The following is a 27,585-nucleotide window of genomic DNA, read 5'->3' on the forward strand; positions in this document are numbered from 1 at the left end:
ACATCCCCTTTAAAAAAAACATGCTAATGAACTTGGCATCTAATAAACCTTGTGTTTGACAAAACTGTCATCAGTGTCTGTTCCAAAAGGTCTTTATATAAAAGTCTGCGACTTTGATACTTTCAGTAGATATGAAGACCAGCCTATTCAGTCCCACCCCCACCCCCTGACCAAATACAACTGCATTATCTGCGCGCCATTATCTTTTCTTGTTTGCTTGCCACTCTCTATCAGTCAGTCATGCACTCGCTCTCTCCTGGCACCATCTGCATCTGATAAAAGCAAAGTGAGCAAATGAAGCTCAGTGACTCAGCGGGCTAAGCTCAATAACAATAATAATAACAACTTGCATTGCTTGCTGTACTAAGTGCATTACTGTATATTGCCGTCACAAAACAAATAAAATCAAACACTAAAAGAGTGTCAATAATAGGAATCAGTGAGTGACAAACAGTTAAATAAACTCAGTCAATTAATTAATTAATATAAAATAAATCTCTAGATCATCAGGGTGTGTGTGTGTGTGTGTGTGTGTGTGTGTGCGTGTGCGTGTATCTGTGACGGACAACCAGAATATCAGTTCTGATGATGGTGAGTGGTTTGCATTGGCTATAGTATTATGTTGCATTACAGGCAAATTTGGAACCTCCTACTAGAAAAGTACAGTGGCACCCCACTCAAAGTCGGAGTTCATACTCGGATGGCAGATTCATCTCCCACGACTTCATGAAGTAGCATTTTTTTTAACCTTTATTTATTCAGGGGAGCTTCACTTAGAGGAAGTCTCTCTTTTGCCGGAAGACCCTGATCACATTCACACCTGGAAGCTGGCCAATACAACCACAGTCTGATTTGCTGGCCACTGAGCAGCTCTGCTCTGCTGGAACAGTTGGGGTTAAGGGCCATCTCAGTGGTGGTAAATGAGGGAAGGCAAGCGTTGCATATTAACTTTCCACACACAGATTTATCCTGCTGGACCGGGGATTGAACCGGCGACCTCACAAGCTCGCTTCTCTAACCTTTAAGCCACCCTGCCCTGAAGTCACGCAATGGCGGCACCCATGGAAGTGCACGTTGTAAATGTTAATCCATCAACTAAAGTACTGGTAACTAAAGAAAATATTATTTGCCTGTATTTAATTTAAATAATAAAGACTATCATACAGTACCTAGACAGTAACCTGTCAAATTAAGTAGCCAGTTACGGTAAACAATCTCATCATGAAAGTCATCTTGTCTACACAAAAGATTTCAGTAACAGGAGTTTACTTTAGCAGATTACCTACCGATGTAGCTAGATGGGAACACCATTAACGAGTAATGGTTAGTTATGTCACTCTTTTTAACACCTGGGGCACTGTTGAAAGAGTTGGCAAAGAGTCATGTTTTTGCTACGGCCAACCATGTTTTTTTTGTTTACGTTTGGCGTCGTCCACCTGGAACACTGGGAGGTCGGCAGTTGGAGGTTTCTCCTTTGCCTGGAACGCAGCATTAGCCTAATGAGGTGTTATTTGTCATGTGCAGGGCTTTAAGAAGATTAAACAGGAAGAATGTGCTGCACCCTGACCTAGTACCTGCGGTCAAGTCAGCGCATTGTTTTTGATGACTGCTTCTGTTAAAGTTAATGGTCGGTTGATCTCTGAACTCTGTGGCCTGAAGAGCTCTATGGAAGAGATTAAGCAACCACCTACAGTTGTCAGTGGACTACAATAGCATAAAGGTTCATCAATTACAAATATAGATGAGATGAGTTAACATGCTTTTGATTCAGATTCTTGTTCTTGTTGAAGTATTTATAAATGTTCAATCACAGATTAAAGCAATTTGCGTTTGCTAAGCCTCACCCCCCTACTATTACTGTTGCTACACCACACTTTACACGCAAGGAACATAATACCATCTGCAATAAGGGTTCCAGATTTACCACTCAAAATGAATAGTAACTTTTTAAACAACAGGTAACTAGCCGTGGACTTTGTCAGCAGAAATGACACTGGAGCTGGAGATTTTATCAGCTGGCTAGCATAGGCTAACTCTAAAGCTAAATCCCTATGTGTTTGTTGGAAACCAAATCCAAAGCATGACTGGCTTGCTGTGACGGTCAGTTGGACCGATGAGGAAGATTAAGAAAAGGCCTCCAGGTAGATTTATACTCAGGTTATTGCAGTTATAAAACTAAGCAAGCTGAGTCACCATGATGTCTATCTGATTCATCATGTATGCAGAACACATACACAGCACACAGACATAAACTCGGGGAGTACCCCAGCACACTCAGTGCATTAAGAGATTAACAAGGTTAGCTGTTTACACTGATCAGGGCTGGAGTCCAGAACAAGAGGAAAGAATTACAGTAGGTCCCCCCGACTTAATACCCTTCTCATACATCGCATGGGGAGGTGGAGGTGGGGGTCATTGCACAGAGGATGTTATGGCCAGAGGCTACAATCTTGCTCTAGTCCTCCACAATGGGCCAGCTAGGCTTATCTTGGAGAGAAATAGAGAAAGAGAGCCATCTAGGGAAGAGGACAGAGAGAACGGGAGGGAGGGAGGGAGGGAGGAGGGTAGAGCTCCTGCGCCTGCTCACTGTGAGCACAGCAAGTGCAGCTTTCATCCGCAGCGGAGACTGAGGGAGAGACAGAGAGTTTGAGCGAGCAAACGGAGTGATTGTGAGAGCTTGATAGAAAAGACAGAGTTAGAAATGAACAGCGACCAGCCATGTTGGCATTTATTTGCACTTGTTAGTCCTCCCACCTCTGCTGCATGCTGCAGTTTGCGTGGTAAATATTGCGGTGCAAGTCACCTCCTTCTCTTTTGGGAAAACTGAGGAACCCCAGGGAGGTGTGAATTTCTGGCACAATTGCTCAGCACTGCGGCACCTCGATACGAACGAGGGAATGTAGCAGAAAGGTGGGCAAAGCTGAGGATCATCCTTCCAGACTTTGGTCCCCAACCATCCGTCTGTCTCTGCATCCACTCCTCCCTTCTGCCCTTCGTGCATCTCTCCTGCTCTGTGTATGGGAGGTGAGGCTTTGGCAGGCTGTCAGTCAGCATGCGGCGGTGTGAACGGGCAGCCCAGTGCCCACAACACGCTATGGACGTCAGATACTCCTCACTGTACTAATGAAAGGCTTCAAGCTCGCCTGGTAAGGCTGAACAGAGAGCAAAGATTGGCTCTTTCTGTGTTTTCTTCTGATTGTGTTTTGGAAATGTAACCTGTTTTTCTGTGTAGCTTTAAGGCTGTCATGTATGCAAAGCACAACCCAAGCAGTGGTTAGATGTCTGTGGCCATTTTTCTGGACTGTGTCTGTGTAGACGCATGTCATTCTAAGAGTACATACTCTCTTTGCAAGGCTGGATGGACTGTCAAGTATTGGATTTAAAAGGTAGCACATTAAATATATTTGTGTTTATCTGTCCGTCTTTGCCTAAGCATTTCTATATGGTTATGTAAATCTGCAGAAAATGTACTAGCATCTTATAAGGGCTAGGTCAGGACGCCATTAAGATGTGACCAGAGTGTGTATATACAGTGCCGTAGTGTGGGCTAGTGTACTTTTTTTTCACTGTGACTGTGGCGACCCTGCTCTGCTCCCCTCTGGCGGGCCCAGTGTGAGCGGAGCAGCTGAGGAGAAGCACTCACGTGGCTGCCTGGAAAAGAGCAGGCACATGCTCCCTCTGTCTCTCCGCGGCTTTCACTATCGCTGTCTTCCTTGCTTGTTTTCCTGTTCCCTCATTATCTCACATGGACAAACAGATCCACGTCCAGGTGGCCCTACTCTCACTTTCTTTTTTAACCTGTTTTGCTACAGTGCGTGCTCTCAGTGCACTTTTCCCTCCATCCTCCCTCCCTTCTCTCCTCTCCTCCCCTTGTGTTTGTTTATGCTCCTCCTCCTCGTCTTGCCTGATATTTTTAGAGACGAATTACAGAGCACTGCAGGAGGAAAAAAAAACCAGAGGGGGAGCAGTTTCGGCAACGTGCGTCCCGCTTCCTTCCTTCTCACTTTCATTAGGACTTCTTCTTTTCCCTACAGGACCTCTTCTTTTCCCTAACGTCTCGGTCTCTCTTTCATTTTCTCTATATTTGTCTGTGTCCTCTCATTTACATCCCTCTCTTCTCTGCTCTCTTCTTTTTTTATACCTCTCAAAACTATCACATAATCCTTCAGCTGTTTTTTTTAGGCTATGGACTGTAGCTTTGAAAATTTCCTCTCTGGGCTTCAAAAGATTAATCAGACTGAGTGCGCACTACATGTGTGTGTCAGTCAATGTGTCTTCTTGTTTGTGTGTGTGTCAGGGCCTTTTTATCATTCTGCAGCACAGAAACACTCTTAAACCTGAGTCTGCCGACACTTAATCTGTTTGCAGCACCCTGACAGACACAGGTTATTTTACCGCTGAACAGCCATCTGTTAGCATCTCATAGTCTGCTATACATGAAGGTGAGCTGTCTGGCTTGCTATATATATATATATATATACACACACACACACACTATTCGGGGACTGACCCCAAATAGTCGAACTTTCGATGCTTCAATGGCCCGATTTGACTGTCAATCTCACAGTCGAAGCTTCGCAGCGAAACAAGGATCATACTATTTTGGTGCTCAGTGTCTGATTTTACATAGAACTACCAGTTTTCTCCCAATAAGTTAATATACAGCCTCTTACAATATACATTTCAATGTTTAATATTGTAATTAAACATGTAAAAAGACTAAAACTTTCAATAAATGTTTTTAAAGTGTGTAGATAAATCCAAAATTGTAAACCTAACCCTGGATCGTCTTCGCGCAAAAGATTCTGTGTAGTGGCAGAAGAGGAACACTTGCTGAAGAGACGAGCACCAGCTTCCCTGGTGTTGTACGGAGTTGTCCGCACCTCGCGGGACTTTTGGATAATTTATCACCGTTGATGAACCACACAAGAATATTTTATCGTTTTTAAATAGGCGGCTTCTTGAAATAGAGCAGCGAGGAACCTGCAATGTGCATGCAGTTGTTGGAAGCACGGCTTGCACGCTAAACTCTGCACAAGACCGGTGAATGGCAGGCGAGAGAATGAGAGAGAGAAAAGGGTGAACAGTAAGCCTCAGTTTAGCTGTAAATTTACAGTGTAAGTTGAATGAAAAGAGACTGCAGCTCTGCAAGATTATATATATGTGTGTGTGTGTGTATAGAACTGTATCCATTAGGATGCATCTCCGTCCTCTCTGAAACTACAATATGTTTTTACCTAAGAATTGTGTTTATAAAAGGTAGCTTTAAACATGGAAAATAAAAAAGCTTCCATTCATCTGTTTTCTAATCCACCTTGAAGGGAAAATCATTCATTTAAGGAATAAATCATAATGATAAAGTATCAGATCCCGGCGTAGATGGTGATCAATGAGGGGATCCAACTGCACTTTTGTTATTAGAGCTGCATTCTCTTATCCTAGGGACAATCTGCTACATAGGCAAAATGGTGTGACCTAGAGGTCATTCCATGAATCAATACCTCAATCAGCATGTTAGATTCCCTGAGTGTTATAAACCACCACCTGCCACTGGATATAGCAGCTTATTTTTTATATATATATATATATATATATATATATGTTATATGATTCATCTGTGCTAGCTGGTTTAGTTCTCCATGCACTTGATAGAGCTGGACAATGACTCTTGTAAGTGCTTTATTTGCTGTTACATTTATTAGTTTAGTGTAGTTTAGTATTTTTGAGGCATATTATGTACTAAAATTGCATCAAAAGAAACCAAAGATATCTCATGATGTTACTGTATTGTTGATGTCAGGGAAAGCGAGTGTCAGAGAGTTTTGAGGTTAAAAACCAGGCTGCCCTGTTGGTTGTATGTTTGTCACAGTGCATGCTGTGATTGAGAGGGTGGGGGGTGGGGTATTTTGCAGCATTACTTGTCAGATGACAAGGAAGAGATAAGAAGAAGAGAGAGAGAGACCATGTGTGTGCATAAGCATGTGTGTGAGTGAGCAACAGAGGGAGATTGCTCAGGATTTGGCAGTGGCCCCAGTGTGGGGATGTTTGCTCTTGATATGACATTTGGTGTGACTTAAATCCACTCACAAATACACACACATACACACACACACTTAGACACAGATGTGCACACACAGCCAACGGCAGCAGCTGAAGCAACAACAAGGCACTGACAGCAGGCTAGAGCTGGAGCTTACTCTCTGCACGTGGCACCATGGACAAGCCTGTTGTTGCTGCAGGACAGTTGGATAGACTGTGAGAGCAGGCTTGCATACATAAATGCCTGTGTGTATCTTTACCCCAAACTTGTCTGTTCAGTTGTTCTGCTTCTTTATCTTATCTTATTGTTGCTAATCAGAGCAGGCAGCTGTGCCGCCTTTCATGTCCTGGTCACAGAGCAGTGGAGCAAATGAGTGGGACTCTAGAGAAGTCTTCCATAAGTGACTTCTGCTTTTACATCCCTGTGAGACTGCAGCTTTTAGCTCGGACACAGCCACAAGTGTGCATGTGTCTACAGGCATGTATACATGTAACACTGCGCGTACACAGTGAGTCGTGCATGCTGTCATACACACAAAGAGGATATCAAAGACAATTGGAAACTTGCAGCATCCACCAACATGTGCATGGATGCATACCGTGCCACTAATGTCTCTCTGGGCTATTTTAGACTGACTTGAAAATGTAGCTCCCAGGCTTCTGCCCCAAAAAGATTTGTTTAAATTTGTGAAGTACTAGAGAGGGTGAAGGAAAAGATCTTCTGCATTAACTATAGGTCATCTGCTGGCCCATCACCTGGTCCTCTAGCTCGAATATAGTCATCAGAAGTTATGAAGCCCCTCCTTTTAAGCAGATATATATTTGCGTTGAAAACAAAGCTATAAGCAGCTATTAGTTGGTTAGGAATGGACTGCAAGAACCAACCCGGAGCCTTACAGATAAAGCACTGCACCATCAGACTGGGCCACAATGGACTTCCAAGTTCACAGCAGGGGCTCTGCAGTGAAGAGAAACTGCAGAATTGTTTCCCTCCTGGCCACAGCTTATTAACACTCTCTCTCTCTCTCTCTCTCTCATACCCTGTCCCCTTTTTCTTTTTTTTATTACTGCATCCTTCCCACAAGCCATTTGTCATCCCTGATTATGCTTTATTTTGTTTCCCATCACACTTCTCTGCCTGCTCTTTTATATAACCAACTTTTCTAGCTTTGGGATGTGAGGAGATATGATCGATTGATAAAGTCACTGAAGAAAACAGCGATGCTTGCATGACACTTGTGTCTAAATTGGCATTAAATGTTCATGTTGACAAAGAAGGAAGACAAGGAAGAAGAAGTCGTATTTGCATTAATCCCACAGTAATAAAAACAATACATATGGCCGACATACATTGATTGAAATGACGCCTGTCCAAACAATAAGGCCATTTTTCATTAAGCTCTTTAAAAGTACAATCAGAGCCTGCTCCCCTCCTTGTCTTGAATGCCACTGTACACCACCAAAATAGCTTCCTGTTTATCTATCCCAGTCTGCTTTTAGTACTGTAACTTTATTATGTTTCTGTGGATATAGAGGTGTCACTGTGATATCAAGTTCTCTCATTTAATATCTATATTTAAAACTTAACTTTAACACATTTTAAAATAAATAAATACATATATACAAATAACTGCCGATTCACATTATACCATTTTGAGTAGGGTTGCAACTAACAATTTTTATTTTCTTAATCGATTGATTAATCAACTAATTGTCTTTAAAATGTCAGAAAATATGGCCAGAGCCTAACTTGATATATTGGTATTTCTTGTTTTAGTCAACCAACAGTCCAAATCTAAAGGTATCCATATATTGGACGTCAAACTAAGTGTTACCTAATCCACACACCTAGTGTACAGGTGCATAGGAAAGTTATGTAAAAGAAAAGATTTAATTTCAGCACAGCATTTATTAGAGACATAAGAGGTGGATAATATGTGCAAAAGTGGAGCCCATACTGGTATCAACATAGAAACAGTTTTGTATGTCATCTATGTCAACATATAAGAGACAAAGTCCGGAATAAATTGATGTCATTCTTTAAGAGATTTTTGGCTCATGTCAAAGCATTGTGGCAACTTTTCTTGGTGCAACAAGTCTTGCAAAATTTTTGTTTAAAGAAATACCATTATATTAACCTGTATACCTCCTTACTTCACCTTGTTTCTTAACCCCCGTGCTAAGATCACATACGCGCGCTCTGTTTCTCTCCCCCCTCACCCTCTCTCTGCCCAGCCTGCTTCCGTCTGCCTATATATCCCCTGCAGATGGCAGTGGCTGTGTCTCATCCCACTGGGACAATGTGTCCCACTGGAGCTTAATCTGGTTGCCAGTTTCCTGTCCCCTTCTGCCCCTCTCTGACATCTCCACCAAGTCCTTGAATTACCTCACCAGGCCAAGTTGTGCTCTTGAATTTAAATCAGTGTGTTTAATTATAGCTGCTTTTGAAACAGGTTCTGTACCCAGAGGTACAGTGGGTCGTACCTTCAATGAGAACCCAAAAATTGTTACAGGCCTGCCCATGTTAGGTTGCCACACATTGAGGGTAATTAAGCATTTTAATTAAGCCTGGGACAAAAAAGTTATGCCCGTGGGATTTGATTTAAATAGTTTTAGGAAAGGTAATGACACACAGTATACTGACAGTATAGTACAAAAACAAGCAAATACTGACACACGAGTGTCAGTATAGTATAAGTGTTGTGTCCTGATCTTTTTCACTATCTTCTTGCTATAAGTAAAATGAAGATAACAGCCATCAGGGTCCCACTGATAACTCCTTTCACTCCAAACATGTTCACGGCAAAGTGCACTTAAACGCCAGGGCTTTAACTAGTAATTATGTGTTAATGCTTTATACAGAAGCATCACTCTCATGCACACAAAAACACACACCCTCTTCCAGCTCTCTCTTCCTCCCTCTAGTTGAGAACACTTCAAGTGGCGGAGCACATGAATGGCTTGACGGGCTGCCATGGTAACTGCACGGCAAGAGACACATTGAAGCTGACAGACATTTCCGACCCATCCAGGCGTTGCCACATCGATGTTGTCATGACAACTCTGTAAACAGCACGCCTTCCTCTCAAAAAGATGGATACATTTGTTGGGGTCTTTAACATTTGGGGTGTGTTTGGCTTACACCAGAAGAAATAATTGGGTAAAAATGACATTGAAACTATTCAAGCCAGTCAAGTCCATCGGCCATCAGTGAATAAAATTAATGAATCAACAACAAAGTGCCATGGCTGTTCATTACATACCATATCTGTCATGTGTACGTTCCCCCTGGGTGCAACAACAATGAAAACAGAGGTCCCCTAAGTAGGTCAGTTGATGGTGTGAGGCTGGGCAGGCTTATCTGAGCACACAGTGGTCCAGCTCAGTGGACCAGCTCCTTTTGTTCCACAGCACGGCTGCACTCAGCGCTCCCACAGAGGCAGCCAGCATTGCTGCAGCCCTGGGGTCAGGTCTTTCCAAGAGCAAAGCTCAGGGCTCTATTTGCTTCTTTGTAGAGATACAGAGGTGATTACTGATTTTGGTAATCTATATGTACTGCATGTGTGAATGGATGACCTTAAAATTACATTTTCTGGCATGTTAATGAGAATAATCAGTGTTAGTTAAGGTTAATAACATATCACTTTAAAAAAGAATGAGCTGTGATTAACAAGTAAATAGTACCATCGTTCTCATCTTTTAATAAGAAATGTGTTTCTTGATTGCACATGGAAATACCAATTAGTTCATAAACGCTACAGTAAGTGTGTAATCTACCATAAGACCCAATGTTGGACACACAGTTCCAAAGCCTTTCACAGTATGGGGGACAGCTGATTGACTTGTGTGGATGTCCATCCAACTTGAAAAACATTGTTTAAAAACTGCAACAGCTTTAGGCAGGTTTGGAAAAATTCTTTCAAGTTAGAATGCTTTCAAAAATAGACATGTTTAACATTATATTTATCAATTAACAAAATGCAAAGGGAGTTAACAGAAGAAATATTTGGTGTGACCACCCTTTGCCTTCAAAACAGCATCAGTTCTTCTAGGTGCACTTGCACAAAGTCAGGGATTTTTAGACATTTCGTCAGGTGTACGATTTATACCAAACAGCTAATGATCACCAATTCAATATGTAGGTTGCAACACAAGGTTGCTGAAGACAGTTTACTGTCAAAAGTCATGCACATTGGGATGAGTGAGCACAGCAACAAGACACAACATATTTATACTGCATCAGCAAGGTCTCAGGCAGAAATTTAAAGGCAGACAGATGTGCTGTCCAAGCTCTGTTGAAGAAACACAGAGAACAGTAGACGCAGTGGTCGGACAAAGACAATTACTGTAGCAGATGAAAGACACATCATGCTTACTTCCCCAGGCAATCCGAAAATGTCCTGCAGTGTCATCGTCTCGGAACTGTCAGAAAACAGTGGGACCCTGGTACACCCATCTACTGGCCGGTCTGGTCTGAATGTGGCATAGAAGACTTGCAGCCAAAAGTCATACCTCAGACATGGAAACAGGGCCAAGCAACTCAATGATGCATGGGAACTCAGGAACTGGGGTGTAGAAAAATTGCAGCAGGTGCTCTGGACTGATGAGTCAAAATGTAAAATATTTGGCTGGAGCAGAAGGCAGTTTGTTTGCCAAAGGGGTGGAGAGTGGTATAAGAATGAGTGTCTGCAGGCAACAGTGAAGCATGGTGGAGGCTCCATTGGGGCTGCGTTTCTGAAAATCAAGTTGGGGATTTGGTTAGAATTAATGATAGATAATTATTAATTTAGCAATACCATCAAGGATGCATTTGATTGGCCCTAAATGTATTCTGCACCATGACAATGACCCAAAACATACAGCTAAAGGCATTAAGAACTCCTGGAAGTGATGGTGTGGCTCCCACAGAGCCCTGATCTCAACATCATTGAGTCTGTCTGGGATTACATGAAGAGAGAAAAGCATCTGAGGCTGCCTAAATCCACTGGGTATTTCTCCAAGATGTTTGGGCCAACCTCTGCCGAGTTCCTACTTTAGAGCATTTTTTCCACACCTGCCTAAAACCTTTGCACAGTACTGTGTATATATAATGACACATTATATATAAAAGAGGAGTCAGCAATACACCAGCAGGCTAACTATGATGTTCCAAATGATTCGTTTTAATAGATCTATTCTTTACAGACGTTATGACCCCGGCTTGAGGGAGGTAACATATAGGAAGCGCTGATACAAAGAGCAAATTAAAGTTTATTCCACAAAATAAAATGGTCAGAATTAACACAGAGCTGTGGTACACTGCTGCTACAAAACAATGGTGATTGCATGGGTGAGAGAGAGCCCAAATTCTTCTGGGGTGCTCCTTTTATTTCCCATGGTTCATCCTGGTTGGCCAGCCCCAACCTCCATTGGCCAATGTGCAGCTCGGCCAGGCTGAACAGGTGCGAGCCAATCACCCACTCAGCACCTGAGGAGGAAGTAGTGGGGGAGAAAGAAAGCAGGAGGAAAACAAATCAAAAACAGGCCTGCGTGGCATGTAACAGACGTTTTGTCTTGTTATAGTAGGTTAAGTAGGTGTACTAGTAACATGAATGATGGCTTTGTTCTTTTCAGTTCTCTCAGTAAGCCATGACAATAAGTACGTATTCATAGAGAAAAAGTCCAGGTATCACAAAAACGTTTTCACACTTGTTGACATATAAAAACCAAATGCAACAAAGTACAATGGAAATGGACTTTTCAAATGATAAATCCTGATGTACATGAACTATTTGACTTATTTGTAACTCAAACTTTCACTAGAGATACTAAAAATAGAGGCAGGCTAAAACAGATATGCATGGAGTGAAAACGAGAGGTAGGGCTGACCCCAAAGAGATGGGCGGAGCCTGATTCGACTGTCAATCTCACAGCTTCGCAGCGAAACAGGAATCATGCCATTTATGCGATATGGGGGTGCTCAATGTCTGAAACACCATTCCCATATGTAGTATGTAGGAGCACATTTAGTTAATGCTGCAGTCATTTACTCAAACACAAAATAATTATCAGTGAAACCAACTGAAGTAAGCACTTTACAGTGCGGCATGAATCACTAATGACCAAAGTTGCGTTACTTTGCATTAAAATGCATTTTGATGGCCTGAGGGTCTGGATGGCACATAGTTGGAAATAGATGGCAATGACGTGCAGTGGATCATATTTCATATTATCTTTCATTTATCTTTATTTATTGGACTATGCTACATAGTCGAAAAGCAAATGTCTCAATTTAATATTGGTTTCGTAATATGGGATATTGGCAGGATACAGCAAACTTGTAATGCCAGAGATAGGTTTTGCAATATTTGAATTTGGAGAAAACCCACTTCAAGTCAGTGTACTTCAAAATATTGTTTTGAACATGACATATATGTTAAATATGTAGTACTTGTTGTTCTTTACATTTACCCTTGTTGATTATGGACTGCTAGTTAATTTCTTTATGTGTGTGTCTGTATGAACACACGAATTGTGTTTACCACAAAGCCCTAACTTACTGTGTGATTTAGAGGGAGCTTTGAATGTAAAGTGACCTGAATGCCGGTGATGTCAGCCCCTCCATTCATGAAACACATGAATAATTGAGGAAGCAGCAGGCTCAGAGCACCAGCACCAAGTAGAGGTGGAATGCAAAGTGAAAGCCATCTCTTTCCTCATTTGCTCGGTGCCTCTCTCTCTCTTTCTCTCTCTCTCTCTCTCTCTCTCGCTCCCTGTGAACGAAGGGCTAAAATCGCGAGAGGACAGCCTTGCTTGGATACTAGCGGATGCAGTAACGGCTGGGAGAGCTGGGGAAGAAAAAGGGGAAAGAGAGGTGCAGGTTGCTGGAGAGAACGGTAGCTTCTCAGCCTCAATTAGACAAAGGAGGAGAGCGTGAATGAGAGGAGGAGAAAGCAAAAGACAGAGCCTCATCTCCAGCTTCTTGTTGTGTTTTCTCGCCGTCTACCAGGAAAATATGTTCTTTTTATCACCCTCTGCTCGCAGCCGCTTCCTCCTCTTTTTTCCCCCCATCCTCCTGGCATGATTCAGAACTCGTCCACCCTCCTCCCCTTTATCCCTCATCCCCCTCTCTTCTCTCCTTTCCCCCCCTCCTCCAACTCCTCTCCTTCCTCCTATGCCTCATCCCTGGCTCACGCTGCTTGAATGAAGCCTGAAAGGGGCTGATCGCGGTGGAGCGGCTCTCTACATGGCTACGACCAGGTTAGTGCTGGGAACAGCAACCTCCCTACCTGCCTGCATTCAGGCAGAATTACACGGAGCCTGCATAATGATTAGTTTCCCTGCTTGGAAAGATCAACATGTAGTATTTGGAAGGAGAGTCCAAGGGGAGGGCAGCTGCACCTCAGACCACCAATGCCTCTTCTTTGGCAGGTGGCATTAAGGGCGATGTAAGCTGGCTATTAGGAGATCAGAGCTGGGCAGGGAAGATCAGTGGCCCTAAGCCTGCTGACGAAAATCTCCCTGCCTGTCTTCCATCTTTTCTCTTCTCTCTCTCTCTCTCTCTCTCTCTCTCTCTCTCTCTCTCTCTCTCTCTCTCTCCCTCTCCATTTATCTGTCTAGCCACCTTTTTTTACACCGAGAGAGGAAGGAAAGTGCAGTGCGCAGTCCTTGGGATGATCCGCTGGATGAACAGCTCATTATTGGGCGCTGACTACGAGGACATGGTGGTGTTTGAGTGTGTGACAGTGGCCAACGAGGGCTGCCAATGCCTTGAGGGCTGCTACGGCGAGGTGTTGAGGGACTGTGTCTTTCAGCAGGGGTATGGCGGGCTCTGTGATGCGTGTACGAGGGTGTGAGTTAGTGCCAGTGTGCGTGTGCAGTGAGAGTGGATGGTTGGGGTAGAATGGGTTTAATTATATAATATGTAGTATTTGGTAGATTAGGTGTGTGATGTTGCTAAGTTTATCATTCAAGCAAAAGCGAGCTGTCTGCAGTATGTGGGCGTATGCGCTCTGTGTTCACATGCCTGCCTGTGTTTATGTCTGCTTCTGTGTACTGTACGTGCATTCCTGTGTGTGCATGTGCAGTGGTTGCTGTTGAGTGTGGTGTTCCTCATGTCCTTTTCAAACCAAGCGGAGCTGAAGGGCCACTGCCAGATGGGTATTTTCCAGGGTCAGCAAAACTGTGAAAACAAGCGGGGGCCCCTCAGAAAGGCCCGGAACTCTGTTCTATTGTAAAGCTGAACCATTGGACAGCTTGAGCCGGTTGGATTTAGAGCTTTAGAGTTTTAAAGAAAAGACTGTAACAAAGTGGCGCAAGCAGCATGCTTGTTTCTTTTTGATGTTTTTTTCTTTCACTCTATACGTAAGAATTAGATCTGTTTTCTACCCCGCAACATGTAGGGGTCCTGTCTGATCAACACCTTGAAGTCAGTCGTCTGTCTGTCTGTCTGTCTGTGCAGAGCTCTGTAATGCAGATGCGTTTTGTGCTTGAGCCTCTGGGACCAATCCTCTCACACAGTATGCAAATGAACATGCTGTGCTCTACCAAATTTGAGATTTTAGTGTTTTAATTATCAAGGAAGATGTTAACAATGCTAGATGTAGTACGTTTGGATCAAAATGAGCTGTGATTAGCTGCATGTAACCCCATTGTGACCCATAATGTTTTTCATTTTGCTGAGTAAAAAATGACAGCACTGTGTAACAAAAAGCACTTCAGTTATATTGTTTTCTATCAGGTTCATTTTCAAACTCTTGCTATATACCACAAAGCATTGTTCTAATAACATGCAATATCATGTTTTTAACTGTGTATTCGTGTATGTATTATTATTTATAAAATTTGCTATAGCCATGTTTTTTTAGAAACTTGAATTAATGTGGCCTTAATTCAGTCAAGCAAAATATGTTCATGTACAAATTAGCAAAAGAAATAATATGTATTATAAAATATTGATATCCATTAATTAGAATTATGGATATTATTTGTTTCAGAAGTTTAGAAATCAGTCATTAAATGTGCAGAAACAAAGTCCTGACGGGCCGCCATGCGTTGTCTGTCACATGGCCTCCCTGCTGGTGAAGTATATTTAGTCGGACACTTTGAATATTTAAACCACTCTCTCTGTTCACTGTTGCTATAGTGATGTCCATTCTTAGCTGAGCTTTGTTTGAGCTTTGTAGTCGTGTGGGCGGTGCTCTTAATGGCTTTTTAATTGTTAAATTGTTTGTCAGCTCTCTCTCTCTCTGCAGTATATCGTTGAAGTCTTCGGATCAATTAATCAATGCAACTTTGTAGCTGAATGGTTCATATGAATGAAGTGCAAGTTCCCATCACTGAGTCAAGCTCTATTTTATTGCTATATTTGATTCCAATAAGTGTTGTGAAATTGAACAGAATAGCATGTTGTTTTTTTGGGCACCATATGTTTGTAAATTTAGACTGGTACTGTACAGGTCCCAACAGCTGTGTCTATTATTCTACAGCTGAAGAACTCATTGTTCTTTTTCATTTCATTCCCCAAGCATTACGGTCCAGAGATAAAGCACCGGCAGGTACTCTTGCTTTATGTCAGACTCCTAGTGTTTTGTTTCAGGAAGCCATTACTAACAAAGCAGCCGCGATAGAAGCTTTTGTCTGGTCCTCTGCAGGCTAGCGTCAGCTGCATGTTCACTCTATCCACACCACCATGCTGGTTCAAAGAGCAAAGTGTTGTGTGAATGACTGATATCAGGCTTAGTCATCCATTTGTTGATGATGGATCTGCGTACTTATTGTTTACTGCAGTGTATCTGGAAAGGCGAGGTGTTCTGTGAATGCCTCATCTGCTAAAAACAGCAAGTGGGGGTTCCTGCGCCAGGGAAATCCTGTCACTTTCAGCATGGAGCGAAAGCATGAGAGATGATCCTCTTGTTCATGTTTTGTTTTATCTAACACCGTTTTGTTTGTTTTTTCACTCTTGTATTTTCTTTGTTAGGGCTTTGTTACATAACCACAGCTCCTAATCATAAAAGGTATTGCTCCTCAGACAACCTTTAGGTAACTTTACTTACCACAATATAGCCATTGTTTTTTTATCTATCTAATATTTTTGTTTAGTCCCAATCTCTTTTGCCTAAGAGGCCAAGCCACTGTTCAATCCTATGAGGATACATAATAGCACAATCAAAAGAGTTTAGCTTTTTAGTTGATGTTTAGTCAATGTATTTAACGTCACCAGTCTTGCACATAATGCGCCCTGACCTACAGTGTCTGAGGGAGGCGTGTGAATGTGTGTGTGTGTGTGTGTGCTCTCACCATATGATGAAAGCTGACTGAAACATTATTAACCAGAATATGACATGGAAAAGAGCACCTCTGACACATTGTGTAAAGATGCTATCTGTCTCTTGAGTAATATGTTTGTTTGTGTTTGTGTGGTGCTTGTACATTGTTTGCAGGAGAACATGCACTGGTGGTAGATGTAGTTTCTTGAGAGTTGAGAACACGGTGTGAGCATTATCCATGTTATCTGCCAAATGTTTCTATCCATGATGGCATTATTGCCTGATCATTGTTTGGTGGCCTGCCCCTGCTCTTGGGACAGATGGGAATTGATGATTGGAGATCTTAAGCATTTGCCATGAGATCCAGTGGCCCCAAGTTCAAATGCAAAATCAAGAAGAGCCGTTACTATTCTCTTAATTGATCCTTTGCAGTTCATTTTTTATTATACTATATTTTAAATATGTATATTGTTGTTTCATCGTTTCTTGTATTTGAATAAAACACTACAAACTGGCTCACCTACCATGATTTGAGACACTCTTTCGATCACTTTTTTGACCTGACTTGTACAGGATGGTTGTAAACAGGGTTAGTAGGTGGTGTACCTGGTTTCGCTCATAACAAATTAAATCACTAGAATTTTTTCTTTTGGAGTACAAAACCTGTTGCCAGACCAATACCCTAAAAATATATTATGGTACTCTTTCTTGGAAGTCAGAATTTGATGCATAATATACCCCAAATTACCAAAATGTAGGTCTAAGTCGTGGTATAAGCTTTAGAAAGAGTTTTACCTTTATTTATTATTATTAAACTTTATTGTCAACCTTAGTGGAAATTTGTCTTCAACTTCTCCTAACAGATATACAACAGTGACACCACAGTTAAAATTACATAATAAATGCACACAGTTAAGAGTACGACACTGTACCACCGTCAACATACAACAACAGATATTGGAAAGCAGCGCGGCTGATGGAAATAAAGTATGTTACGACCTACAATAAACACATTTAAAAATGCTTTCAGTTTAAATTCAGTGCCTGTATGGCATGAGGAATGAAAGATCTCTTATAGATGTTCCGGCTCGCCCTTGGGACCCTGAATCGACGGCCAGATGGGAGCAACTCAAACTCTGAGTTTAGTGGGTGTAGGGTGTCTGCTGATATCTGTCTGGCTTTCCTGAGTACCGCCCTATCAAATACATCCCCAAGCTGCCTTTGTTATTCCATTATTTGTAATTTTTTTCTTGTAATTTGCAATGTGAAGTCCCTGTATTGCAGTCCTTAATGCAAACTCCCTTTGTTGTCTGTCTGAGGAGAGTGTATAAAGAAGGACACAGTAGTAGAAAGATCGAGCAAAAGTCCCCATGGCCATCACAAGCATCAACGCTAACTTTGGGGCTAACCTCCTTCACTCAACTGAACAGTTGGCAAGCAACACACGGGCGCTCAGCTTTAGTCTTGAGTCTTTATTCACTGGCTGCTGTAACTTCTACTGTACATTTACTGCTAAACAAGGCTTATTGCTGACCCGTGTTGCTCTATTCACCGTCACTCTAAGAAAAACGGAGAGCTAGCGACCCTGAGGAAATATTTGCTGAATTTATCTAAATGTGTATTGGATTAGAATCGCAAAGCATCCCTTTAAGTCATGTGTGTTCAGTCTACTGTAGTGCACTACTGTTGTGTGCAGGCTAATAACACTGGGTTTGAGCTTTATCACCATGGCCACCAAGTGCCACATTTAAAGTTAATGTCATTTTTGTTTATTACTTTTCATGCTGAATAAAAATGTAGTTTATGTGCTTGTGTTTTCTTTTTCATACATGTAGGTGTGTTTCTGACAATGAATTAGTACATTAATAATTGGATTACTGTAAATAAGTAGATCAAGGTCATTGTTATTACATTACATTTACCTGACGCTTTTATCCAAAGCAACTTACTTACTTAATTGCACGCCTCCGGAGCAACTAGGGGCTAAGTGTCTTGTTCAGGGACAAATTCGTGGACGTGTCACTGTGGGGAATTGCCTCCCTTGATCTGTTTGGGTTTGAAACATCTTTTACAGACGGGCTTTGTTGTGTGCATGGGCTCAGCCTCGCTGTTGGCTACGTAAGCAAAATAATTCCATAGTTCTCTCCATGCGTCTGCTTTGTCGACAAGCCGTGGAAAACCACTTGTGCTTGCAGCCATGTCTCTCCCTCTGTCCCTATAGAAGCTGCAGTTATATGCCACGCCTAGTATGCCTGCAGGAGGTGGTAGCAGAGCAGCGCTGTGCACACACACTTACTGCTCCGCTGTCGCAGCGGCTCTTATTAAAACACTGTCATTCTTAGAGTATCGGTACCAATAAAAGGCACTATCATCATTTTTAATAGCAGGGTATTGTGATAACTTTCTAGTATCAGTATACCATGCAACACTACTTTGTAGCTTGTTTTAGTTGATGTATCTCGGTGGCTTATCACCTCTGCCAAACATTTTTTGTGGGAAACCCTTACCTGGTTCTTTTGTCTGCCCCATACCAAGCACATGAAAAGCATTAACACCAACCTGTGCAAAACGGGATATTGATATTTTTTCATACACCATCTACACCAAATTGTAGACAGTCTACTGGCTCAGACAGAGATTATCACACATACTGAATATCACTGTACTCTACTTTCCACCATCATGGTGACAACGTACTCAGACTTATCCAACGAAGGTTAAAATCATGGGCAACTGGACTTGGTTGAAGATACTGGAAGACGTTTCGTCCCTCATCCGAAATGAAAAGGTGCGCTTAGGTTACAATGATAAAGGCAAACTAGTAACCTGGAGATTATAATTTTAAACTGCAGCTCTGCAGTAAGGAGTTGTCTGGTATTCACCTGCCACTGAGCTGTGGCAGTAGTAGATGTCTACTTCAAATAATAAATGTCCAACATTTAACATATTTCAAAGGGAGATTTCCCCACAAGAAGTACTCTTAATCTGGTCAGTAGGGTCTTATAAGTAGTCAGTGCAGAGTGCACTATGTACAATCAAATGATCATCCACTGAACAGCAGACCACTTGGTAATCATATAAATTGATGTCAGAAGTAACCTAATATACCAGTCGTGCATTATCTATCCCCAATGCATCAAAGAAACGTGAAGGCTCTATGTCGTCCATGCCTTTTAAAATCGACCAGCTACTGGTATATCAGACCCTGACAGTCGTAAAGAAGCTGTCAACGCTGCCCTCTATGATTCACTCCTCTAAGCTGCCCTGAAGTCTCGAATGTAACAGTAGATCAGTAATTCATGGTCACTAACAGCGGCTATTGGCTGGCAGTGACGTAATGGCTTGCATAACGCCATGTCAAGTAACCGTGCCTGGCCGGCACACTGCCACACAGATCACTTGCAGAGCCTTTTGTTAGCCTCTGTCATTTTGAGGAGAAGGCTTCTTGCTGAGCCATTGACGTGTGTGTGTGTGTGTGTGTGTGTGAGTGAGTGAGACAAAAAGGAGTGTCTGGACTGTGCTGGTTTGCAGATGCTACCAGCAAATCCTCATGTTATAATCAACAGGTACCTCTGTTTGAGAGCCTCTGTTATAGGTCTACTTTAATACCCATAATGATGCTTTCCACCTGGCATTGTATCTCTGATTATTTAATCCTTGTTACGACTTCCAAAGTGGCTTTGCTACAGCCATGGAAACAGAGGGAAAGATCCTTAACTATTGTAAGGTCTCATATTTTGGGGGATTTGAAATAAACAGCTCAGTAACTGTCATTGTAGCGACAATATAAAGATGTTTTTCCTGACTACATCTCTTAATCAAATTTGCGATGGCTCTTTGTTGCTTTTAAAGTTAATGTCGTGCGTGACTGTGTCTTTATACCAACATTTGTTTCCCTCACTGCTGCTGTTGTTGTTGTTGTTGTTGTTATTGGTTTCCCGTAGTAGCTTAGCTGTTATTAGCCAGGTTAGCACATGGTGTTTCAAGCCTGTTAAGCCTCAAGTGATGTAAGCATGGGGAAACAGTGTTATGCTGCACTGCTTTCCTCACTGATCTGTAAACTAACAGCACAAACTTGCAAGGTGTTTACATTGATATATTCAAGAACAATTTATAGGATTCGTATGACACACTTTGGAATTTTGAAAACTAGATAATACTGTCTGGAAAATTAGATACCATTAGAATGAATATAAAGATGATTTTCTTATCCCTCTTTCTTTCTCTTTTATTTTAGCACTGCCAGTAACTCAAACAAGAGCACGCCTGCCTGCTCACCAGTCCTGCGTAAACGCTCGCGCTCTCCCACACCACAGAGCCAGGAGGGTGAGAATATGGTCGAGAAGGGTTCAGACCACTCCTCTGACAAATCCCCCTCCACGCCTGAGCAGGTCGTCCAGAGAACATACTCCCTGCAGTCAGCAAGAAGCGGAGGAAAGAACTCAAAGGTAAGCAACCAGGAAATGCTCGCGTTTTACCCATTCCCTTGTTACCTGTTTGATAGAATTGAAGGTTAGCCTTAGAGTTTAAAGCGTGCTTCACTTTTACCGGAGTTTAAAACATATTTAGTATCTAGCTCTCAGCACTAAAACTAGTTCTGTCAAGTGTGTCCTTTCCCCTGAAAAGAGTTGGCACTGTGAAAGGAGATTCCCGTTAGAGAACAATCATACAGCACTTTGGGCCTCACAAAGCTTTTCTAACATTTTCACAGAATAGCTGTTGTGAAAGGCTTTACTGTAGGGACACAAGGTGCCAACTTTGCACACATGGATTGAGGTCAGACTGGTCAGGATAAGGCTTAAGACACTTCTTTGAAGCTGTGAGTTATCTCTGACCGAAAGCATGAACACAGCACACATTACAACTCATTGTATTAGTTGTATGTGATGACTAGGCAGACATACTTGATTCATACCTCTTTCTCTGACCAGGACTGACCAACACTTGACTCACAAACTTATATCTGTATTAAAAGTTGTTACATCCACTTTAATGGTAATACAGAAGGAAACAAAGAGAGTATGAGAGTGCATGTGAAACATTATACAACCCACGTGTTTATTTACAGTAAGTAACATACAGTAAGAGTACGACATGTTATACCTTTCTTGTGTGAAGTAAAAACAAACCAGATGAAATGCGCCTTTTCTTTCTTTCATAGTGTTGTAATGATTTTATAGTGATCAGGGTGACATCATAGTGACATTATGATACTGTAGTTATATATGGCAACTATTGCTGCTTCGTGTGCAGCCATTCATAAACTGCATAAACACGTCACAGTTGTGACATATTCCTTGTTCCCAGTGTAGTGTAGTGATGTACCCTTCATGATTGGTTATTGACTTGTACATAGTGATATGTAATTAGTGAGCTGCAGCTATCACGCTCTCCTCCCTCAGGAGAGATTGCACCCTCCTCTCCATTCCAGCCTTTCTGTTTTTACATCCCATATACTCCCTAGTCTTACTCTCTCTTTCCTTTCCTAAGAAGGTCAGGCAGACAGGACAATGAAACAGGGTCTGCAGGGAGACGATCTGGTGCACACAGTTATAGTTAAAGCTTTAAATATAGTGCAGCAACTAACAAACAGCACGTCTTCATCAAAGTACTGTACATCAGAGTTACTCTGATGACAACATGCTCACCTACCATACTAACTAAACCCATGTTCTCCACACCATATCTTTCCTAAACTAGTGATGTGTTTGTTGCCTCAGTCAAGATAGTTTTGTTTTGGACCCTTTTAATTTGTGTACCTGTTGAATGCATATCCCTACATCTTGTGGACAGATTTCTACAACACACTATGCATATGACAGGCCATGAGGTATGGTTTCCAAGATAATATCATTAGCATTTTTTCTCCTGTTTCTAAGATTGTGTTTAAAAGTTCGTGAAATTATTTCAGCAAATTCTCAAGAATGGTTTGGGTTTAAAGGATAGGTTAACTTTTTTTTTTCAAGCCTGTCCTGAAACAATAGCCAGGGGCCCATATGAACACTGAAACCAGTTTTACTTGCTGATGTTTTTCCCTCTGCTTATCTGGCCATCGAGACATCCTGTCTTAATGTGATTCCAATGTAAGTGATGGGGCACGAAGTCAACAGTCCTTGTTTTGTACAAAAGTACATTTCAAAGTTTTGCTGAAGCTAACATGAAGCTTCAGCAATCTGATGTGGATTTTGTCCCCTGTCTCTTCTATTTGAAGCGCACATTAGGAAGGGATCTCTTCATGGGCAGAATGAACAGGAAGAATAATTACAGTGTGCATATGGACATTAAGTATTGCTTTAAGACAGACTTGAAAGAACGTGAACCTATCCTTTAACAGCAAGCTGGAGAACTTACTGTCGTCGACAGAGGTTTGCTGTGTTGTGACTCCTGGTTACTGAATAGAGATAGGAATAATTGTCGCTTTTAAGATGCATCTTTAGCTTTTTGTCTTAACAGTAGCTCTTAATAGATGAGTTAATAAGAGAACAAGAGTAGAGTCCTTGCATCCATTGACATCCCAAGCGGTTACTGAAGAAACCATAGACATTGATAGAAAAAGACTAAAAACAAAAGAGTTGCTGTAATTGCTGTCCTCCCCATCATCTGCATCTCCTCTTCAACTAACCTCAGCGATGGGTTGAATCTTTCCGGTTATATCACAGAAGAAGTATGTGGCTCTAATGTTTTGCATGCTCTGCACTCAGTTTGAGCTTCCAAAATGTTAGAAATAAACCATGTCACTCAAGTCTTCATTTACCTTCTCATTCTCTCCTCACGTGTTAAATCACTCATTGTACTGTCTCTTTTTCTTTCATAATTTTTTGTCTCCACGGCACAGTGTGCACGCCTTCTCTCTCTCTGCTGCTGCTACATGCCATATGATAATGTGTGCCATCTGATAATGACTGTTCAGCTCTTCTGTTTGTACTTTCAGCTGTTTCTTCTTGCGGTTGATTTCTTTTTTCTTTTCATTTTTTCTATCTGATTTTTCTTTGTTCTTCTCCTGATTGCATGCTAGTCTCACAAGCGACTTTCCAAAGTAAGCATTACTCTTTTTTCTGTTCTTCAAATATCTCTGTGCCCACCTTCCCTCAGCCCCCCACCTCTTGTCTTGTGAGCTGCTCTGTGGAAATGTCCGAACCCTGTTTGCGATGCATCACCCTGAACCCAGCTTGTTCCCGTGCAAAGTGCAACCGTTACAAGCCCCATCTGCACCCACAATCATAGCGGACGGACATTTCATGAAACAGACAACCCCACACAACCGCACTCACTTTTTCTCCTCTCTTGTCCTTTCCTTTCTTTTCATTTCTGGTGATATGCAATGTAGCAAATTCCTGATTACATTTTCAAATATTTGTATTAAGCTTGGTATACATACTATATATAAATATAGCCAGGATCAGGATTTGCTCTTTTTTTGTAGGGAAATTAAAAAAAACTAATTTTTAAAAGGCAAATACAAACATATAATCGAGACATGGAGCCTTATTTTTTTAAATTTTGTGAGATTCCAAAAATAAAAAGGAATGTCTCTGGTACAAATTACTAATAAACAATAGTGCAAATAGTGCACTGTCTAAAGTCCTTTCTCTTTTCCTCTTTTTCTACTTTGGCCTGTATCCCGTCCCTCTCTTTACAAACTTATCCCGTTGTTACATTTTGGTAATGAGAGCTTTATATCTGTCATGCTGTGTAACTGCCTGGCTGCAGAGGGATTAACTCTTAAAAATCCTGCCAGCAGCCCAGTCCAGAGCTTCAGGACTACATCATTATTTGAGCCGCCTCTCTGTTGCCACATGAGAGGATGCCTCCTGCTCCTTTTATTCCCGCACCACAAGCCCAAAATCCCCCTTCCCTTCCTGTGAATAAACTGCAGGCTGGCGTCCCATTTTAATGCATTGCCCATATTGTCACTTCATCCATCCAATTTGCTACTTCTCAGACTTCATCCCACTTTATTTTGTCACTCAAATAAATGTATTGCTGGGTATATAGGGAGCCAGTGTATAGGGTCTCATTTGTGTCCAAGTGTCATAGACAGTCAAACACAGGGAGACAAAGAAACAGGGAGGTTGGTGTGAACATCAGCAGTACTCTGTTTGCTGCTATGCTTATGTATGTTTACACACACACACACACACACCCCCCAATTGATTACATCGCTTTTCATTTCCCTGCCACAGTCCAAGCCTCCACCACCGCCCAGACACTGTTACAATCCCCTCCCCACCCACCCCCACGTGAGCCTCTGTGGTCAGCAGTGGTCACATGATCCCAGACATGGCGTGAGGTCGTCCCGGCAACGTGAGCTTGATCACCCTAGCCCTAATGCAATCCAAATAAAAGAGTGCATTCAGCGAAAGTGACCACGACACAACAATAATCAATCTGGCTTCTCATGGAACATACAAGCTAGATGGAGAGTCAGATTTAGTAGCACAATGACATTTTCAACATCGGACCTCTGAAGCAGTCGCATTGTAATGGCAGCTATGTGCTTCAGAGTTGTTTATGAGCCAAAACCACTGGACCTCAGCTTCTCATCTCCCATTTTCTTTTTCTTTGTGTTCATATTGCTCACTGCTTTGGTTAATGTTTTGTTTTCTCTTTTAATTTTCTTTCAGTATGACAGACTAAACCTGATTAAAGTAAGCATTTCTTCTTGTTTTCATTTGACCCATTGACAATCCCCGCTGGCCCCCATTAAATCCCCTGGCCCTCCACTTCCTCTGTAGCTGTGCGACTGTAGGATCCCCTTTGATAGTTTCAGTCCCTCTTGTCCTTTGCCATGCTTTTACATCCCCTGAATTAATGTGAAAGGACAATGATTTGTGAACTGTGTGAAGTTGTTTATTTTAAAATTTATTTTTATTGGAGACTCTGCATTAGTTAAAGCCTGTTGTAATCTAAAATCTGATGCCACCCTCGTATTTGTTTGCTGTGACAGGCCAGGTCGGTGGGGTTTATTACCGCCACTTGCACTTATGTATGAGTACTTTCAAACAGTTCTGTTAATTCATTTTGTGACAACAAGACAGCCATCAAAGTATTATAAGAGATTGTCAGAGAGACATTTTTATTTTTCTAACTTAGAGCTAATTCTTCTGAAGCTGTGTATCCAGCAAAAAAGTTCTAATTTCTGTAATCCACAGTCCCATGACATTTAAACCATAGAACACACACACACATACATATATATATATATATATATATATATATATCCACTATACCACCACTATAGCTCCAGAGAGGAGTCTCTCTCTCTCTCTCTCTCTCTCTCTCTGCATGTATATAATCACAATAAGTAGTCTCTCTCCATGTAAACAATGCTGTCATAAATCTTGCAAACTCCCTTTTGTGCAGTCACACAAAGTCAAACACAGTGGCACACACACACACTCACACACAACTTATCCTGACAGGGGCCTCAGAGTAATTCCTCTCTATGTCTCTCTGTCACCTTCAGATCAGATTAGCCCACATTAGTTCAGCTATCGTCACAGCCAGGCCTCGGGCCTGCTCACTGCCCGCTAACACCACACACACCAGATAACCACCAAACCCTGTCAGACAGAGAAAACTCAGATGACTAGGCGTTTTTGTTTAAACCCTGTTCAAAATTCATTCTCTTCAGTTTTATTATGATAATCAGTATTGACAAGTATGCAAAATGCAGTAATGTTTAACAGTGGTCTTGCTAGGAAAGGTCCAATTACAACACATCATAAAAATGTCTCAGTAATAGGACGACTTTTTTGCTAGTTCATTTTTGGAATTCCTTGTTGCTTTAACCTAAAATTTGGTGCTTTTAGTTATTGTACCACTGGAATCAGACACTGGATATCACTTTTTACCCCTCTTCTCTACCTCCTTTCCCCCTGAATACCGTCTTCCTTCTTTCCTTGTTTGAATGATCACCTGCATGTTTCCCCTCTGGGACTTTTGCTCTTAGACTGTTAGAGCGGAAATTATGTTCATGTGGCTGGAAAATGTTGTCAGTCATAGTCATGATTAAGATATATCTCTGCTGCCCTCTGTTGTTATGAAACTGCAATTATTTGTTTGTGAAGAGCACACACATAAATGATAAATGATAAGTCACATTCTCATCTTATCTTCCCACTTCTCACAACACTGCTAATAAGCTGAAATCATTCCACTTATTAAGTATATATATATATATATATATATATATATATATATATATATATATATATATATTACATCTATAGATATCTGTATATATATACATGTGTGTATTATTTGCGAGAACTGAAACAGAACTTTCAGGTTTAAAATCAAGCACAGTTGAAACCAGACAGTCACTGGCTTTTAAATATTGTTGATAACTTACTTACTGTAATTCCTGGCAGGAATGAGTTCGAGGTACAGTGTGACCTTCACATCTCACACTCTGTATGTCTGCTGAGGTTTGATCAAGCGTCACAGACTTAAATAAATCTTCTGTCTCTCTCTCTCTTTTTCTCTCCACAGAAGAGCCAAAGCTGGTACAACGTAAGTAACACCTTGTTTTTATTTACATTATTATAGTCTCTTGTAGTTGTGTATATGTGCTGGTGTGAGTTCACGTAATAAGGGTGACTCCTGGAAGTCTCTCGAAGTTGTTTTAATGGTGAGTGCTGTGTACAAGATCAAAGGTTGCTGTCCTTAACCCGTTTAAGTGGAGCTAGTGTGGGTTACTAGTCCTCCAGGCAGGGATTAGCATGGGTTTAAAGAGCAACAGGTGGACCTTTCTGATGCAGGAAATCAAGGCAGTGAGAAGACTACTGTAGGCTATAAAATATGATCATTTAACCAAATTTCTTCATCATAGTGTACACAGTACATAGACTCATCAAAGCCTGATTGTTGCAGTTTTATATTGCACCACAAGATGGAGTGCTAACACTATTTCTGAGCACACCATAATCCTTTTACATGAGGTCAGTTGATGAACAGCCCCCTAGTATTTAATTGCAGCCAATTTTTACAATGAAAAGATGCCTGTTTATTACATCCACAGAATGAGTGTTGGACTTTACACCTCTCTGTTGTGTTAAACCCTACTTTCTCCAGAAGTGTCTTTGTTGGTCCCATTTTATGTTGTTTTATTTATTTTCTATTTTTTATTCCCTGTGTATACACTCTTCCCCTCTCTCCCCAGCATGAAAGACAACACATCCTGAGAGTAAGCATGACTTGTATTCTTGTGCAACCCTGGATATCTTCCTGTCTCTCTCGCTCTATATCTTGGTTATCAGACCGGTGGAATGACAAGATCTCTCCTGCCTGTTCCATT

At 41.6% G+C, this 27,585-nt stretch overlaps 1 protein-coding gene across 9 annotated transcripts in view; it reads left to right on the top strand.

Annotated features, from left to right (window-relative positions):
• Nucleotides 1–27,585, top strand: part of gramd1bb (GRAM domain containing 1Bb) — a 113,081-nt gene that overhangs the window by 65,191 nt on the left and 20,305 nt on the right. For 4 of the 9 annotated variants that reach the window (XM_038693520.1, XM_038693521.1, XM_038693527.1 and 1 more), the window contains 4 exons: nucleotides 20,524–20,734; nucleotides 23,302–23,322; nucleotides 26,781–26,801; nucleotides 27,451–27,474. In XM_038693520.1, coding sequence (XP_038549448.1) covers nucleotides 20,524–20,734; nucleotides 23,302–23,322; nucleotides 26,781–26,801; nucleotides 27,451–27,474 — 277 coding nt within the window. Of the gene's footprint in view, nucleotides 1–2,617; nucleotides 3,147–20,523; nucleotides 20,735–23,301; nucleotides 23,323–26,780; nucleotides 26,802–27,450; nucleotides 27,475–27,585 lie in introns of those variants that run through there. The other 5 variants (XM_038693524.1, XM_038693525.1, XM_038693529.1 and 2 more) reach the window with 4 other exon arrangements.

Source organism: Micropterus salmoides, unplaced genomic scaffold, assembly GCF_014851395.1.
Source record: "Micropterus salmoides isolate LMB-PRFRI ecotype aquatic unplaced genomic scaffold, ASM1485139v1 Ms_hic_scaffold_3, whole genome shotgun sequence".
Taxonomy (NCBI): domain Eukaryota; kingdom Metazoa; phylum Chordata; class Actinopteri; order Centrarchiformes; family Centrarchidae; genus Micropterus; species Micropterus salmoides.